The sequence below is a fragment of the Oryx dammah genome, unplaced genomic scaffold, assembly GCF_014754425.2.
Source record: "Oryx dammah isolate SB20612 unplaced genomic scaffold, SCBI_Odam_1.1 HiC_scaffold_3, whole genome shotgun sequence".
Taxonomy (NCBI): domain Eukaryota; kingdom Metazoa; phylum Chordata; class Mammalia; order Artiodactyla; family Bovidae; genus Oryx; species Oryx dammah.
This window is the reverse complement of record NW_024070187.1, coordinates 112914156-112932583: the sequence shown is the minus strand read 5'-3', so window position 1 is coordinate 112932583 and position 18428 is coordinate 112914156. Positions and strand designations below refer to the sequence as shown.

The 18428-nt window shown below is 58.4% G+C and overlaps 1 protein-coding gene across 19 annotated transcripts in view; it reads left to right on the top strand.

The window, feature by feature from the left end:
- Positions 1–18428, top strand: part of ABLIM2 (actin binding LIM protein family member 2) — a 102059-nt gene that overhangs the window by 40448 nt on the left and 43183 nt on the right. For 4 of the 19 annotated variants that reach the window (XM_040237618.1, XM_040237614.1, XM_040237616.1 and 1 more), the window contains 5 exons: positions 1033–1131; positions 7103–7204; positions 7686–7739; positions 14977–15029; positions 15709–15847. In XM_040237618.1, coding sequence (XP_040093552.1) covers positions 1033–1131; positions 7103–7204; positions 7686–7739; positions 14977–15029; positions 15709–15847 — 447 coding nt within the window. Of the gene's footprint in view, positions 1–1032; positions 1132–7102; positions 7205–7685; positions 7740–13900; positions 14021–14976; positions 15030–15705; positions 15848–18428 lie in introns of all 19 variants that reach the window. The other 15 variants (XM_040237606.1, XM_040237608.1, XM_040237604.1 and 12 more) reach the window with 8 other exon arrangements.

The following is an 18428-nucleotide window of genomic DNA, read 5'->3' as shown; positions in this document are numbered from 1 at the left end:
GAGGAGGGTCCTCTCTCCCCCGCCCCGGCCTCATCCCCTGCCTGGCACCCAGCTGTGTATTGCTTTCCCTTCCCTTTTAAAACTCTGAGCTGCCTCAGTGTGTCAGAGTCACAGGGACTCCACACAGAGGCTGCTTTTTTGAGGGATTTTTCCAAGCATCTCCTCCTCGGCCAGCTGTTGCATGGCTCCCTTCTCACCTCCATGAACTCAGCTCTTGAGTTTTGCAGTGCTTGTGGAAAAATCAAAGCTCCATTCACTGGCAAAGTTGGTTTCATTACCTCCCTGCCATGTGCCTGCTACATCCTGCTCGGTAGAAGTTTGGAAAGTTGGTGAGAGAGTGAGTGAGTGAGTGAGTGGTAAGAGATGCGTGACTGACTCAGTGAACGAGAGTAGGTGAATGAGTGAATGAGTGGTGAATGAATGAATGAGTGGTGAATGAATGAATAGATGAGTAAGTGAGTGAGTGGGTGGGTGGGTGAGTGAGGAGTGAATTAGCAAGTGAGTGAGGGAATGAGTGGGTGAGTGACCAGGCAGGTGGGTAGATCAGGGAGAAGGGCCGTCAGCCTCTCTGAGGACCCCTCTGCTGATCCCTGACCGCTATATTTGGGTCACCTGGGCTGGCCAGCTGGTGCTTGGCCAGATGGCCACCCCAGGATCAAGGCCTGACTTTCTCCTGGGTGAGGCCTGGTGCCTGTCCAGTGACTGACCCCTCCCCAGTCTGGCTAACTGCCCTCCGCCTGGGTCCCGGATCCCAAGAAAGCCCCTTCGTGGGGCAGTGGGCAGGACCCAGGGGGCCAGCTGCTCCCACCCAGCAGGCCTGCGGTGGGCTTGGGCACCTTGACCCCAGCGGGCAGGCCTTCCTCCCTCCGAGCCCGGAGCAGAGGTGCCCCGAGTGTGCTTGGCGGCTCAGCCGCTCGGGGTGCCTCAGAAAGGTGTGTGTTCTTGGGTCGAGACAGCAGAGCGGGGCCCGGGGCTCTTCTGCGGCCGTGTGGCCAAGTGGGCTGACTCTGACTTGCTCTCTGTCGCCCGCAGCTGGTACTGCGAGCGTCGGTACCAGTAGCTGCCTGTCCCTGTCCCAACACCCAAGCCCTTCTTCCGTGTTCAGACATCATTACATCCCGTACTTCCGAGGTAAGGCGTGCGAGGCTGTGGGCTGTGCCCCGGGCCGCCTGCAGAGCGTCCTGTCTTGCTGCCCCGTGTCTGCTGCCGCATGGCTTCCCTGAGCCCGTCTCACACCCGTGCTCCCCGCTGTGTGTCTTGTGTGTCCAGCTCTGTCCGTGTGTCCGTGTTCCCAGGAGGCAGCTTGTTGTGTCAGAAAAGTGAGCGGCAAGGTGGGGAGAGGGTTCTAGGACCTACCCAACGCCCACCTTGGGCTGGCTCCAGAGGCCTTACCTAAGTCACCCCGTGTTATTTCCCCCTCGGTTCAGCAGGCGTGGGGGACTGCTTGCCACAGTCATCAGGTGTCCGCAGCTTCAGTTCATGGTGGCCAGGCACCCCATGTGGCTGCAGCTCCTCCCAGGGTGCAGACCTGCCTGTCTGCCCGACCCCTGCCCAGGCAAGTGTATGTGAATCACTCCAGGAAAAGGGCCAGTTCCTGTGTTATGGACTGAAATGTGTCCTCAGATTCATTTGTTGATGTCCTAAGCCCCCGTGAGCCAGCATTTGGAAAAAGCATCTTTAGGAGATTATTAGGGTTGCATGAAGTTATAAAGGTGGGGCCCTAATCCGATGGGGTGGGTGGCCTTTTTGGAGGCGGAACAGACAGTCTGTCTGTGTGTGCTCAGAGGAAAGGCCATGTGAGGCCAGAGCAGTGTCTTCTGCCGATGAGAGAGGCTGCACCTGAGACCCAGCCCGGCCAGACCTTGATCTGGGACTTCTGGCCTCCGTTTCGGGAGAAACAAATGTCTGCTGTGCAAGCCAGGCAACCGAGGTGCTTTGTTACGCAGCCCTAGCTGACTGATACACCATAGAAAGATCCCCCAGAGCACAAGAGAAGCAGCGGTGGGTCTGTTGGTTCCCCCGGAGTGAGTTAGGGTCCCCGTGCCTCATGGCTGCTGAGTGCAGAATGTTTCAGAGAAGCTTCTGACCCCGAGGGACTGAGAGAGGCCAGCCCAGCGGGATTAATGCATCGCTGATGGTCACGCATCCCGGCTCCTGGGAATTTGCATGGTTCTCACATGCATTGTCATCACCCATCTGAGTGACCCCGTCAGTCTAACTGAGAAGAGAGACCCCTGGTCAGTGGGGTGCCTTCCCCTCCTCTCTGTGGACCTGGCCCCACAGCTCCCAGACCATTTGGACGTCCTGGCTTTTCTGAGAAGGAGCAAAGCCCCAGATCTTGTGACAGGAGAGCAGCGCGGCTCACACGCATCCATGTGGACAAGGGTGTCATGTGGCCGGGATGTGGCCTCACCCAGAGGCTGACAGAAGATTCACTACAAACCAGAGGGAGCTTGACGTTTAGACACAGCCCCGCAGGTCACCCACGCCGGCGCCCCTTCTTCTTGTCTTGAAGGTCAGAAAGCTGAGCACACGGCTCTCCTCCCACCTGACGCGGCCCTGCTTTGGGTCCCTGGCAGAGGTATGGCCCAGAGGCGAGGCCAGGCAAGCTGCCCCACCCTGGGAGCTGGGCTGACTGCCTGGGAAACAGCTTTGTCTACATCCGCCCAGGCGGCCCCGGTGCCTGCCCTTCAGCTCTCCACCGAAGTATGGCTCAGAAACTGTATCATGGCCCCTCCAAGAGCACCCTGAGGTCAGGGAGGGGGCACGGTGGCCTGTGGTCTGCTCCAGTGGGCACTGGCTCCACGGTGGGCCACGCTGCTTCCCTCCTGCCTTCTCTTTCCCCCAGTTCTCTTTGTCCAGGAATCGGGCAAAGCCCCGACCCTCCTCTCTTGTGCAGGACGTGGGAGGTGCCTGGCACCCCCGGCTCTGCCTGCTGCCGACTTCCAGGGCCGCCTGTGACCTCAGAAGCCCCAGCCCCCTTCCCAGACTCCCCCTTGAGGAGATGGAGGCCCAGGGACAGCTTGCTGGGCTGAGCCCAGAGGCAAGCCCTCACTCACCAGGTGCGTCCACATGCAGGCTGTGGACCGCTCCTTCTCCCCAAGGCCCACGGGTCTGGTGCATTGCAGCCTGTGGGCGCTCTGTGGCGAGCCATGCCAAGGGCCACCTGCCTTCCTCTCAGCTGGTCATGGGGCCTGTGTCCACTTGCACTCTGGGAAAGCCTTCCCTGGCCGCTCCTCCCAGCAGCTCAGCTTCCTTGGCTGCCCGGCTGGAGATTTTCCCTCTGGACGATGCTACAGGTTGAGGGCCCACCCAGGAGGGACCAGTGCTTGCCCTGACCTGGACACATGCCCCTCCATTCCCACCTCACCCCTCCATTCACAGACACACCTTCCCACCATGTCCTGGCACCCAGGGCCACCCTCCTACCAAGACCTGTGTGCAGCTTAGGTGCCTGTGGCAGCCATTTGCACTTTGGTATAAATTTCAGTCCCTGGTGTATCTCCCGGGACAGTGGAGGTTTAAGCCCAACCTCTCACCTGTTAAGGAGCAGGCCGCAGGGACCAGCAGGTGAGTGCAGAGAGAGGTGATGCTGGCAGGACCATGCTGCTGGGCAGGAGGGGGCAGTGACCCGTGAGCCCCCCGCCCGCAGTGTGAGGGGGCGAGGAGGGGCTGCAGAAGTAGAGCCTCTCGTCGGAGCCCCCTTGCCCACCTCTTCATCTCACCCCCTTCTGGGGCCGTCCGCCTGGTGGCCGTGGTTGGCCCAGGTGGCCTGAGGCAGCAGGCTAGGCAGGTGGAACCCGCCTGCATAGTGGTGTCCCGTGGGAACCCTGCAGGGGCTGGGGGCCGGCCTCGCCTCTGGTCACCTTGAGAAGATCCGTGGAGCCAAGTGGGGGTGTTCCTGAGGGCTGAGTGTGGACAGCTGAGCAGCAGAATGAAGGGCGTGGTGCTGGATCGGAAAGCAAAGTACAAACGTCCATGGGTCCACAGCCATGTAAAGGCATGAACGAGTAATAAACCAATGGGGAGAAGAGACCAACTCCCAGCAGAAGAGACTCCAGTGATTCACGGGGACCCTCTGCCCTCCAGGAGGGGTGCCCTCCTCCCCGCCATCAGGTGGGGGCTGTGCCGGGCAGTTTCCCTGCAAAGAGCACAGAGTTGGGGGCGGAGAGGAGCCGGATGTGCAGAATCCTGGGCCAGCACGACCTTGGCCGTGGGGTCAAGGTCAATTGCAGCACCGGGTCACATGGACAGCAGCACCCCTGACGATGAGGGGAGGGCGCCTCCCCTCCGGGCTCTTCTCCCCAAACCCATGACCCCATCTGGTCATGAGAACACACCCAGCAAATCCTCCCTGAGGGGCGGTCTGCCAGACGCCCGCACGGCGCTTCTCAAAACTGCCCAGGTCATGAGGTGCCGGACAGAGAGAAGCGGTCATAGCCCCAGGGGGCCTGGGGGGGGCGTGAAGACCGTGTGAACTGGCGTCCTGGACGGGTCCTGGGGTACCCAAGGGACACGAGCAGAAAACAGGTGAAATCTGAGTGAAGCAAGGCATTTGGACAACACCGGAGTGGCAAACCGCTGGCTGCATGTAAGATGGAACCGCGTGGGATTCTCAGGAAACCTCCGTGTCGCCCCGAACTGCTCTGCAGCAAAGCACTGACTCCAGTGGGCAGGGGAGACGGCTGTTCACGGGTCAGTGCTTCCCGGGCTCCGGGATGGCTCCCCCACTGAGGTCCTCATGGCTCCCTGAGGGCGCTGAGGACTGTCCGTAGCAGAGGTCAGAAGCGACCTCCGTGCTGACCCGCCTCTGGGAGGGGCCACACGTCCAGGCACGAGGAGCTCTGTGCTGTTTCAGCGTCGCCGCACGGCTGGGCTTGCCTCTGGCGTTCTCCCACTCCTGCTGATGTCGGTGGTGGGGGTTTTGGCCACCAGGACCCACGGGGAAGGCAGTGCCCAGGACTCAGTCTCGCCAGCACCCGGGGCCCTGCAGAAGGCGGCCGTGGGGAAAGTGCTCTGCGAGGCCCCAGGTGGGGTCTATGCGAGTGTACACTTCACCGGGGATTAGCGGCACGGTGACTAGGCGGGCAGGCGGGCATCCAGAGAAGGGAATGGCCGGCTGGGCTGTGTCCCCTGGGAAGGCTTTCCACCTGAGCCTCGACCCAGGCGGAGCCTGGACAAGCAGGGAGGATTGGAAAGGGGGTCCCCCAGGGGTTGGGGGAGGAGGGGCGACAAGCAGAGACAGATTGGGTCAGGTCCTAGTCTTAGAGTCTGGTGGCCAGTGAAGAGGGCCCTGGATGGCAGGTGTGAGGTGGGCGTGACCGGCCCCCTGACCCCAATGAAAGCCACAGTCCTCCTCAGACATATGTACACGTGTGCACACACACACACGTGCACACACACACACGTGCGCACACACATGCACACATGCACACAGACACATGCACAGATATGCACGCACATGCACACATGCACACACACATGCACACAGAGACCCATGCACAGATATGCACGCACGTGCACACACATACACACATGTGCATGCATGCACACGCATGTGCGCACACACAGGAGTCTTGCTTGTGAAGCCGGATGCTGCACGGTGACCCTGAGGACTGGGGAGGCTGGGGTCCCATGACGAGCTGGAGTCCGCCCCACCTGGGTGGAGCAGAGAGAAGCCATGGGAGGCTGGGCCAAGACGCCCTGGCAAAGCAGGGTACCCCAAGGCAGGCCGTCCTCAGCTGCTCTGGGTTCGAGCAGATGAGTGTGAAGCCCCGGCTTCCCCGTGTTCTGTGCCCTGAGGGTGATGAGTCATGGCCAGCAGGGTGGGTCTGCGGTTTTCTTCACGCACCCATGGGCATCGTCTACCCACTGGGAAGTGCAGCCTAGCCTGAGGCTCCAGAAGGCTCTGAGCTGTGCTGGAGGGTGGTGCTAAGGGAAAAGCGAGCTTCACACCCCCTCCCTGGGGGGGTACAGTTCTCTACCCAACGTTCCGTCCACGCTGACAGATGAAACTGGTGTCCTGGCGGGAAGCTGCTGGAAGCTGCAGTCAGTCTGGGGAGCTGGCTGTGGTCTGCTGTGCCCACCCTGCCCCTTGGGCCCTCTGGGGTCCCCAGCACACCACCCCCAGGCAAGAGCACCCCCCAAGCCCGTCTGCCGCTCCACCCCCGTTAGCCCACCTCCAAGCTGGCCCATGCTTCCTCATCGCGTGTTGCCTTGGGGTCCTGTGACTCCCAGTCCGGGATGTTTTCAGGTCAAGGCGTCCCTTTCCTTTCACCGAGCTGTCACGTGACATTCCCTGAGCTCAGGTTGGGAGTGAGTTGTGCTTTTGTGTGTCCTGCTGAGACGAGCCGTGCGCCATCCCTTCAGGAGGTGTGGGGGTGGGGCGGGGAGGGACACCGGGTGAGCACGGCTGTCTAAAGTCTGTGACTTGATAATCCAACCTTGTCTGCAAAAACTGAACTGACAGATCCAGATGGGATAAAACTCGCAGCCAAAATCAGAGGGCTCTTCCCCTTCAATCTGGCCCCCAAAAAACTGCTTTATTTGGGAGCATGGCAGCTGATGAACACCAGTTGCCTCTTTTTCTCCTATAGCTGATAAAATTGTCCTCAGTGGTTTTTAAAAGACAGATGTCAATGAGTTCTAGCACTTCAGCCCCTGTTGTGAATGGCTGATTTGTGAATCCTCCAAGAAATCAGCGTCTTTTTACACAAGGATACTTAGGAAGAAGTGGGGGAGCTTAGTCTTGATGAATTTGTGATTTTCTAGATTCAGGCAGCAGCCTGGCCATGCCCACCCCCACCGCCCAAGGAAAGGGGATGGCCCGGCCAGCCGTCCCGGGAACTTGGAAGCAGGCTGGGCCCTGCCCTGGGCGCTCCTGTTCCCCCATTCTAAGGCCCCTGAAGGCAGTCCCTCGAGGTTGGATTAACAAGTCGTGGGAGGTGTCGGTGGAAGGGGGGTCACACTCTCCCCTGGGCAGAGGGCGCGGAGGCCCCACCAGGCAGGGGAGACAGGGGCTCCTGAAGCTCTCACGCTTGAAATGCTCTCCTCTGCTTTCCCCTCCCGCCTCTGTCTGCTGTCTTCGCTCTTCCGTCTGGAGGCAGTGAAAGTGGCCGGAGCACCCCCAGCCTCTCCGTGCTCTCAGACAGCAAGCCTCCCCCCTCCACCTACCAGCAGGCTCCTCGCCACTTCCACGTCCCAGGTAGGCGCCCAGGACGCACGGCCACCCACCAGGCAGATGGGCCGCCCCTGAGCTGTCGGGGTGAGCGTCTGCCGTTACCTCTTGGGATTCGAATATTCCCCAAGCTTCTTCATCCCCCACCCCACCCCCATATTCTGAGATGCTTTAAAAATCCACAGATGGGTGGTGTGCGCAAACCAGCACGTGTTTGAGTCTCTCCCGAAGCCCCACAAATCCCGGGGAGGCGCAGCTGCCCTTCTGGGAGTGGACACCCGCTCTGGCCCCCTCCGGCCCTCTGCCCCCTTCACAACGGTGGGTGGCATCTGGGCTGAGTGCAGCTGAGGTGTGTGGGGCCTGGGCGCCCGTCGCTGGGGTCCTCGATCCTTGCTGGGGACTCTGGGTGGCGGGCTGCTTGCTGACGGATGGCGGGAGAATGGGCACCATCACAGTGCGCTTGCTCACCCTGCCATCTCTCTCCTTTTTTTCCTTTCTCCTTTCCCAGACACTGGCGTCAAAGATAACATCTATAGGAAACCCCCCATCTACAAGCAGCATGGTACATACAGTCGGAGTCCTCTGCTGCTGCGTTTGCCCTGCATGCCTGTCGGTGCCTTTGCTTCTGCATGCTTGCTCTTGCTGTGCTTTGATACATGACGGGGAGGGTGCTGCGGGGGGCTGCGGCCTGAACATTAGGTACGTGGTGTTTGCTGGCGGGATCCCGGGAGGCCCCTTCGTAAATTGCAGCGAGAGTGTGTCTGAGTAAGCGCCTCTGTGTGTGTGTGTGTGTGTGAACCCAGGGCTGACTCAAGGGCCGGGCTGCAGATGAGGGCTTATAACCGTGAGCTGGTCCTCCCGTGTGGCTTCAGGGGCACTGCTTTGAGAGGAGCAGCCAGCCTGATTTTAGCCTAGATGGTGAGGAACAGAGGTGCCTGGACCGCAGGGTGACCCAGTCTGGTCTTTGGAAAATAGCACAAACCAGAATCAGTCCTCTAGCCCTCCGTGAGAATATAAGTCCTGTGTTTTGAGAATCTCTGATGGTAGAATTAACGACTTGGCCTTTGGTTAAAGGGATTTCAAGCCTCAGCAAATAGGGGCAGGCAATTTCTGCTGGCGAGGGTGTCTCTCACCGCGCCCCCGGCCCTGCCTCCGATTTCCCTCCCAGACATGACCAGCTGTCTGCACTCCACTGAGCCTGCAGGAGTCAGGTGTTCAGGGGACAGGAGGCTCCAGGTCCCACCTGTTTCTTCAGAGAATTTCTGGTGATTTGGGATGTGTTGCTTCACCATCCTGAGCCTCTGTTTCCTCATCTGCAGAACAGGACTGATCCTCTGTCCTGCCTTTTGGACAGGCTGGTTGGGAGGGCCCAGGTCGGGTAATGAACGTGAAATCGCATTCTAAACTGTCGTGATGCGGATTGTTATTAAATCCCTAAAGAGATGGGAAAGGGAGCTCCCATGCTCAAAGTTCTTGCCCAGAGGCATCCCCAAGACAGCCACGACTCCTGTCGACAACTGGAAGGATGCTGTGGGGTGAAAGCTATCAAAGCATGTGTTCTGGACTTCCCAGGCGGTCCAGTTAAGACTCCACGCTTCTAATGCAGGGGGCGTGGGTTCAATTCCTGGTCAGGAAACTAAGATACTACGTGACACGCAGCATGGACAGAGATCGTGTGATTTTTGTGGCTCACTGGGCTTCCCAGGTGGCACAGTTGGCAGAGAATCCATCTGCCAGTGCAGGAGACACAAGAGATGCAGGTTCGATCCCCGGGTCAGGAAGATGCCCTGGAGGAGGAAATGGCAACCCACTGCAATATTCTTGCCTGGGATGTCCTCTGGACAGAGGAGCCTGGCGGGGTACAGTCTGTGGGGTCGCAGAGAGTCAGACACGACTGAGCATGCGCTGGATGGCTGGCTGGGGCTTACTACAAGCCCATGGTCTATCTATTTTATAAATGTTCTCCTTGACTGCAGTAGGCCCTGTGCTTTGGGTATTTCTTCCTCTCCCCAAGAAAGTAAGAGATGACTGGGAACTCCTGGGCTTCCAGGAGGTGATGCCTTTCACTGTTGCCCCTTGATCGGAGAAGCAGGGAACCCAGATCTTCCCAAGGGATCAGAGAGGGCGGGGCTCGTGAACCCCAGGACCCTCAGAGGTTGTCCAGACCAGCCCCCCGTGTCATCCGTGGGGAAACTGAGGCTCAGGAAGGCAGGGGCAGGCAGACAGTGATGTTTTTCCTTCGGGGCGCCCATGCTCCAGCCTTGAAGCTGTCCTCGTCTGCGGGGAGAACTGACTGACTTGGCCTTTGATCGGCCGGTGACACGCCACCACACACACAGGGTAGGAGGGGGCCAGGTGGTAAATCAGCTTGTGAAATTGCTCCCTAGCATCTGATGAGGCCGAGATCCGAGACAGAGAACTTCTCACACTAAGTCTCTTAACTGGATCGTGCCACAGAGATTCCGTTTACCTCTTTTTTCTTTGGCTGCACTGTGCAGCTTGTGGGGCTAAATTCCCCGACCAGGGATTGAACCCCACGGACCCTGCAGAAGCGCAGGGTCTTAATCACTGGACCATCAGGGAAATCCCGGTTTGTTCTTACCAGGGGTGATCTTCATATTTTATTTTTTAAAAATCTGGATATTTACACCTTTTCTATTGAAAGGCAAGTGAATTCCTATTTGAACCCACACCATTTTAATGTTCTGGAACTTGGGCTTATTGATTACTTTATGAAATGAACCTTATAGAGCGCCTGCTCTCTGCTGAGCATTCAGCCTCACGGCGGGATGAGCAGGAACACAGTCAGCCCCTGCTTGACTGTAAAGGGGCCGCGAGTCCTCTCGTCCTGCTTTCCCCGGACCACCCTAAGGGGGAGATAGATGGGTGTTATGGGGTGTATTTGAGACGTTCTGACTTTATAAGGCTTCCCCATCTGGCTGGACCGTGTCCCCCGGGAGTGCCTCGGGGGCGGGCCGTGCATGTGTGTGAGCACGCATGTGTGTGAGCACGCACACGTGTGAGCATGTGCGTGTGGCGTGTGTGTGTTTCAAGTCCACGTGCAGCCCCTTCTCCCCATCTCAGCTGCAAACCGACCGTCCACTCATCTCTCAACGGAGAGAGGAACACACGTCAGGCTGGAGAAGCCGTCAGGTTAATCTCCCGACTTGTCAGAAACAAACTCCGGGCAGTGACGTTGAGCTCCTGGGCCATTTAATTAGTTTGCTAAGTCACTGCTACCGGGAGTGGGGTTCGAACTCACACAGACACATGTCCATTGGATCTTAAGTCCAACGCCTTAGCCGCTCAGCAATCCCAGCGGTAGGAACACTGGACTGAGTTGCCACGTCCTCCTCCCAGGGATCTTCCCGATCCAGGGATCGAACCCGCGTCTCTCACTTCTCCTGCACTGGCAGGCAGGTTCTTTACTAGGGCCACCTAGGAAGCTGAATGGCAACCCACTCCAGTGTTTCTTGCCTGGGAAATCTCAAGTCGTGTCCAACTCTTTGCCACCCCATGGACTGAAGTTGCCAGGCTCCTCTGTCCACAAGGATTCTCCAGGCAATACTGGAGGGGGTTGACATGCCCTCCTATTAATGAGTTTAAGATGATACATTCAGTGAGCTTTAAAAATGTATGCTCTTTAATTAATGTATTTACTATTTAACTTTCTATTGCCAAGTCATCAAAGGGTGTTTTTAATGTAGCGACACTTTTTTTCTGGTGCCTTCATCCCACTTGTGTGTTTGGGGAAATGAGCCTCCAGCATGAGAGTAGCCAGGCCTGGGGACTCAGGGAGGGGAGGGCGGGGGGCACTGACGTTGAGGATGAGGATCAGGGTCAGGATTAGCGATTGCATAGCTGCCACAAATGGGTCATGCGTGCTGGGGCTCCGTCTCAACATAGCCCTGTTAGCTGCCACACAGTCCCTCAGCCGTGTCTGACTCTTTGCGACCCCGTGGACCGCAGCGCGCCAAGCCTCCCTGTCCATCACCAACCCCTGGAGTTTACCCAAGCTCGTGTCCATAGAGTCGGTGATGCCATCCAGCCATCTCATCCTCTGTCGCCCCCTTCTCCTCCCGCCTTCAGTCTTTCCCAGCATCAGGGTCTTTTCCAAGAGTCAGTTCTTCGTATCAGGCGGTCAGTGTATTGGAGCTTCAGCTTCAGCATCAGTCCTTCCAATGAATATTCAGGACTGATTTCCTTTAGGATGGATGGATTTGATCTCCTTACAGTCCAAGGCAAGGAAGCTGAGGTCAGGGCCGTGAAGTGGCCGTCGTGACCAGCTGACGGCCAAGCCACCCCAGGTCTGCCCGACCCCTGAACCCGCTGCTCTCACTGAACGTCACTGGGGACCAGCAGTATTTTCTTCAACTACGTTAGCTCCATCTCTTGTCGCTCAGTTGCTCAGTCGCATCTGACTCTTTTGACCCCACGGACTGCAGCACGTCAGGCTCCTCTGTCCCTCATCACGTCTCTGCTTGGTTACAATTTAATGACATGTTTTTAAAAAAGGAATGAGAAACAGGAAAGGAAGCAAAGGAACTGAATGGAAAATAAGAAAGAAGGGAAAGAAGACCCACATCCCACTGGGAAGAGCTGCTGTCGGACCGGCGGAGGGCATTGGATAGGCTGGGGGTCCATACGAGGCCTCCCACTGCCCACTAAACCTCCAGCTGTGACGGGGACCTTTTCTGGGTCCTTTGAACAGCCCCGACTCACCTACAGTGTTGAGCCCAGTGTCGGCCCTCTGGGAGGCGGCCAGGACTCCCCCACCAGCTCTGTGTCCTGCTCTGGGGAGGAGGGTCCTGGCTCCCAGGAGCTCCGCGTGGACCACGTGATGCCTGGCACAGAGCGGGAACTTTCCTCCCAGTGGAGTGAGCTGGCCCAGTGCTGAAAGTGAGTTCAAGAGGGAAACATAATGCCTCCCTCCAGACTTCCCAGGAAGCTGTCCAGCTGTGAGGACAGACGTTCTGTTTCACCGGCCAGTGCGTGGGAGCTGTCAGGAGGCAGCGTGCGTGGGAGCCCTGGCCCAGGGGGTGGGTGGGGGGGGCACCTCACCACCTCCCACACCTGCTCTCAGCAAGGGGCTCTCTCCTGCCTCCCAGAGCCGCCCACCCGCACCAGGCCATAGGGGCCATCCGCGCAGCCTGTAACTATTTCCCTGGGGGCTCGGACGGTAAAGAATCCACCTGCAATGCGGGAGACCCAGGTTTGATCCCTAGGTGGGGAAGATTTCCTGGAGGAGGGCATGGCAACCCACTCCAGTATCCTTGCCTGGAGAATCCCATGGACAGAGGAGCCTGGTGGGCTACAGTCCTTGGGGTTGCAAAGAGGCAGAAATGACACAGTGATTAATCCTTTTAAGAAGTTAAGCACATCTCATGTGTCTCTCTGGGATTCCTTCGTAGTGGGGTGGAGAGGGGAAAGGGGATGGCTCTGGGCAGATCGCCCCTCCCATCAGGGTGCTTCCCACAAAGGTCCTGGGCAAGCAGGAGCAAGGACATCAGCCTAGCCCAAAAGGGCGCTCGTGGCAGATACCTTCCGCGGCTCAGATGGAGCCGCCTTGTGTGACAGGAAGGACACACACAACTGTTTCTCTGCTTGTCCTGAACTGATCTGTCTGTTCCTGACACCCTGAAACGGCCTGCTGCAAATTCGCTGCACGATTCGCCTCTCGTTTAGTCCTAATATTTCAGACCTGTGAGCTGAGCTCCCCATACGTGGCAGTACCCATGTTCATCTCACGTGATCCTCTTCCCGTGGAGGGGGTGGGGTAGGTGGCATTTGCCCATTTTACAGATCAGGAAACTGAGGCTCAGGGCCATTAAGGAAGCAGCCCGCAAGCCACACGAAGTGCCAGGGTCCTCTGTGTCCCTAAGCCCATTTCGCATTTCTGGAGAGACCCCTGCCGTGTGTTATGCGGCTCTGGAAAACCCCTGTTTGAGTCTGGTTAGCTCATGCACACCTCTCGGAGCTGGGGGTGTTTGCAGAGAAAAGTTGCTGCATGTTGGTGGGGTCCCCCCCATCGGAGGTGGGGCGCTTCTTTGAGCCCCGAGGCGGCTCTACAGCCAGAGCTCTTCTGCCCCCGTGTGACCCCCAAGGCTGTGTGGGGCCCTCAGACCCAGGAGGTGGGCTGGGGGCGTGCTGGTCCCTGGGATGCGGAGTCTTTGGACTCTCATGCCCTCCACAGCCCTTTGGCCAGAGCCATTTAGTTGTTTGTGCATTTGCAAGTTACCCCAGCCGCGGCAGTGCCTGCAGGGGTCTCTGCGGGCTGGTGAGGGGTGAGGATCACTCACTTTTACCAGAAGAGCCAGCCTCAGAGGCCGTCGCTGGGCCGGACAGTGGCCGAGCTCTACAGCCCCCAGTAGCCGCTGGCCGGATGTTGCTGAGGCTGCTGCACCAGCCACCAAGAGTCCCGGCTGATGCATGGCTTGACGCCCGGGGCGCTGCTGCCCGGAGACAGCCATCGTCTGGGCAGCAGGAGCGCCCACGCCGCTGGGCGTGCATCCGCCTCTGGGCCCTGTCCCCCGCCGCTCCATCACGGTGCCCCGCACGCAGGCTTGGCACCCGTTGCCCTCTGTCGGTGCAGGGAGCGAGGTCTTTCTTTTCACGTTGCAAGCCGCTGTCTCTCCCGGGAGAAGGAGAAACAGGGAGTCGTTGGGAATGACGAAATGTCAGAGCACCCAGGACAGTCTTCAACTGTGGCCTTATCTTGTCAAGGTCCTGTAGCCCAGTCCCCCGTTTCCAAGCTCTCGGGTCTGATGTCAGTCTTGTCGTTGGTGGTGCGCAAGGCAGGGTGCTCCCAAGGCCTAGAAGGTCTGAGCCCTCCGCAGGCTGCAGGTAAGGAGCCCGCCCTGTGCGCGTCCTCGGCCTCCGTGGCAGCTGGTGAAGGACCCTGGGGTCTTCCTTTTGTGGTTCCGTGCGTGCATGGGGTCAGTAGTTTAGCTCGGGACGCCCGGGATGGGTCATCACTGAGTTGGATGCTGAGAACTGTCGGCCTTGCCCTCGTGTGGTTTATTTCATCATGTTAGTTTGGAGACGATAACATGAGTCTTGCTGGGTGACCATCCCCACCCTCCCCCTGTAAAAAAAAAGGGGAAACAGAGAATGCAGACACCTCTTGACTCAGCTCCAGAGAGTCTGCCGAGCGGCGGATGTTTGCGCCCTCTCTCGTCGAGCCCACCTCCGGTCCTGTGTTGCACCCCCTCGTTGCTCTTCCTGGAGTCCTCCCAGTGGCATCGCTCACTCACCGCTCTGTGTCTTGCGGGCAGTGAGGTGGGGCAGACAAAAGGAAGGACTTTGGAGTCCCATGTCAGCCTCTGCCGCTCGCTGATCTGTGATCTCGAGAAAGTCACGTCGGGCTCTGAGTCTCAGTCCTCTGATCTGAGAAATGGGTCATGTGGGGCTGAGCAGTGAAGTCTCTGAAGCTCAACCCAGCAGTCTGACCCACTGGGGGCTGGACCACAGGGCCCTTCTGTTATTTTAAAGTTAAACTTGGAAGGTAAAAAAGCGTGATCTTCAAAATGCCAAGCGGCCAAGGAGGGGTCAGCTGGATTGTTAATGAGACATCGTGTCACCCACCTGCTCTTCTTTTAGCGAATCCTATGCAAGGCCCCCAGCCCCCATTCCTGCGGGGATAGTCCCCCAGCCCATCTGATTCCTCAGTCCTCAAAAGTACCAGTGCTGGCGACGTTTCTTTCATTTCCATTTTGAGCATGACTGGGAAGTGGGAACCAGGAAGTGTGAACCCGCCTTCGATGGTACGCTGCCTTGACCGATTGATGTTTCCCTTCCAGCTGCGAGGCGATCAGAAAGGGAGGATGGAGGTTTTGACCCGGATAACAGGAAGGTAATGAGGGGCAGTCCCAGTGTTGGGGGGCCTTCTCCAACTCGAAGCCGCAGCCCCTCCCCTTAGGTGCTGCTCCTTAGGGGTCTGGCATGGGCCACATGGAACCACATTTAAGAGGCAGTCCCACCAGCCTCCTCTCACTTAGGAATAGTACCTCTTCTACCAAAGTCCTCATTCTTTGCTGTGTAACTTGAAAGTGAAAGCGTTAGTCGCTCAGCCGTGTCCAACTCTTTGTGACCCTGTGGACTGTAGCCTGCTAGGCTCCTCTGTCCATGGAATTCTCCAGGCAAGAATACTGGAGTGAGTAGCCATTCCCTTTCCAAGGGCATCTTCCAGACCCAGGGATTAAACTCAGGTCTCCTCCATTACAGGCAGATTCTTTACTGTCTGAGGCACTTTTGGTTCTTTAACCAAGGAGATGACTGAAAAGAAAAGAAAAGAAAAGAAAAGAAATCTTGAGTCCACCCTGGCTCAAGAGCTAAGACCCTTTGTTCGTTTTTAAGGAAGGTGGGTGAGTGTGGCAGGAGCCCAGGGCTGGCTTACCCGACTCCCGCCACATATGACCTCACCTGGGGCCCTGACCTCCCCAGCCTCAGTCTCCTCATCTGTAAAATGGGGCAGTGCCCCTGCAGGTCAAGTTGAAATTCACAGAGCTTCTGGTTGTTTTTTTTCTTAGCAGAAGACCAGCTGGCTGATTCTCAAGGAGGAGGCAGACACGAGGACCAACTCTCCGGACCTAGACAGCCAGTCTCTGTCCCTCAGTAGCGGGACCGATGGAGGCCCTCCCCAGACAGTGCCAGGGGACAACTTCTACTCACGTGAGTGGTTCTTCTGAGCGAGAGGCTGTCAGTGCAGCTTGAAAGGCCTTGCAGAAAAGGGGCCCATGACCCCGAGCTGATCCCCCCAGATCTAAGCCTTGCTGCTTAAAAACTCTGAGAGCACACCTACAGACAGAAGGGCAAGTCGGGTAGGAAGCAGACCCGTAGCCACACACTTTCTTTCCTCGATGGCATCCGAGCCAGCAGGCTGCCTGCAGGCCGTGCCAGTGTACCCCCTGAACTCTCCACGGCTGGGAGGAGGCTGACTCAGGCTCCTGGGGTCCTCGGGGGAAAAAGGGCTTCCAGGCTGGAAGTGAGGGCCTGTTTTCCGCCGGAGCGGATGGAGCGTGGTCCAGGCGGTGAGTCCAGACTCAGAGCCAAGAGCAGCGCTGTCCCATGTGGCGTGCAAGAACGCTGGCCCGTGTTACTGTGTGCCCCTCCTGAGCAAGAGGCCGGGACCTGGGACCCCATGTCCTCAGGGAGCAAGGTGGGACAAAGACCCACATCTGCCTGATCCGGGGGATGGTGACACTCAGTCGGCATGCCCTTCAGATGTGGGGCAGGCCTCCCTGTAACGCTCTGCACATCTGGAGGCTGTGAATTTTGGAGGAAACAGCAGCAAGCTGCTGCCTGGCGCACACTGGAGATGGCAGATGGACTCTTTGGGTCTCAGCGGCTGTGGGTGGGTTTCTGTGGACCAGCTGGAGGTGTAGTTTGGAAGTAGAAAAGGCCAGGAGGGGATGGGTGTGCATGTGAGAAAGCCCAGGAAAGACACTGGCTTTGCTTTGAGAGAGGCCCGAGTTCAAGTCCCTGCTGGACACTGGCCTTGGGCCCATTGTGCCGGTCCTGGGCCTCAGTTTCACCTGTGTGCCTGGAGGGGCTGTTAGCCACCCGGGGCGGGGAGGCCGTGAGCCGCCAGCGCTCAGCCGGGCGCGTAGTAGATGCTCAGCAAATGGACTGCTCTTCCTCACCACCATCCTCATCCTCATCCTCCTGACTGTGAACCATCTCCCAAACCAAGGCGCGTATGTTCCCACATGGGAGGGGCCGGGAAGCGTGCAGGCGACCGCTTGTTAAAGAAGACGTCTAAACACCGCAAGCGCATGTCTTTTTGTGTGCCATCTCTGTAGGCGCCTTGCCGGCCTGGGCAGCCGCTGTCCGAGTGAAAGCCAGAGTCACTGCAGGGCTGATATCCCCTCCGGAAGGTTGCACCAGGGAGGACCCTCGGCAAGACTCGTTCACTGGGCGGCGCGGGGCGGGAAAGGCCGAGGCAGGCGGGCGGGGGTGAGGGTGGTGCAGGGCTGCTCACAGGAGCGGTGAGGGGCAGACCCAGACCCGGCAGCTTCAGCCAGACCCCTGAGCCCTTCTCTGCCTGGGTGGGGTGGCGGGGGCAGGGCGGGGGGTGGTTCGGGATTTGCCTGTGGCCCCAACCGTGGCCCCTTCTGCTTCTCCAAATGGCAATTGTTTGGAAGGTGGAGATCTCCTACTGCGCCAGCCCCCCAGAGCACCCCCAGCAGTGCCCCAGCAGCCCCCGCCTTGGGGGCACCAAAGTGTTCGCTCCCGGGAGCGGACACTCGAGTTCTCAGGCGGGCTTTGCCAGCATCAGCCCTTCCTTGCCGGGTGGTGGGTGGGCCCGTGTCTGTAGGGCTGGTGGCCTCCCCGAGTCTCTCCTTGGGGAGGGCGTGGGGGCAGTAGCTGCTGTCCCCAGAGAGTCCTTTCGTGGCCTGCCTCTGGCTTGGGGCTTAGTGGGGGGGCTCCGTCTGGGGAGAAGCCCAGGCAGGAAGAGGCTGCCTCCTGGGGTCTCCCTGTGCCGCACGGACCTGCCTGTGACCTGGGTGTGTTTGCCCACCTCCCTGCACCGCTTCCTCATCTCGTGCCACACAAGGTGCCTTGGGGTCGTCCCAGGCGCTCCCCCCGGGCAGTAGACCCTGCAAAGCCTGGAGGCTGCGCAGCTGTTTTGGGCAATCACACATCTGCGAGGTCTGTGTCAACCCCATTCCTTGCTGCCGTGTTCCCATCGCAAGCTGTAGGGGTGCCCGGCCTGCAGGAATCGCAGTGTCTGTGCTGGAATTCGTGCTCGAACTGGGCGAGCCCTCTGAAGTACAAAAACCTGCATCTGTGTTTGTATGTATGCATATGTGTGTACACCTGTGTATGTGTGTACATGGGTGTGTACGTGTGTGTATACACATGTGTGCACACGTTTGTACATGTATATGTGCTGCGTGTGCATGTGTGTATGCATGTGTGTACAAGTCTGTACTTGTGTGCATGTGTGCGTATTGTGTGCACGTGTGTGCGTGTGTGCACATCTGTATATGTTTGTGTGCGGGTGCGTGTGCATGCATGTCCTCCTTCAGGGATGCAGGCTCACAAATAATAATGCTTGTGCAGAAGTGATAATGCTTCTGTCACCGCTTCACTTTCTGCTGGTGTTCTGACATTGGTTCCTGCGAATGGAAAGCCCACGGTGTCTAACCACTGCACCTGTGACTTCATCTCTGCCCTGGTGATATCGCTCTGCTCCCATCATGCATGGAAATAGCAAGGAGGACCCAGGCTACTGGTCCTGCCTAGGGCA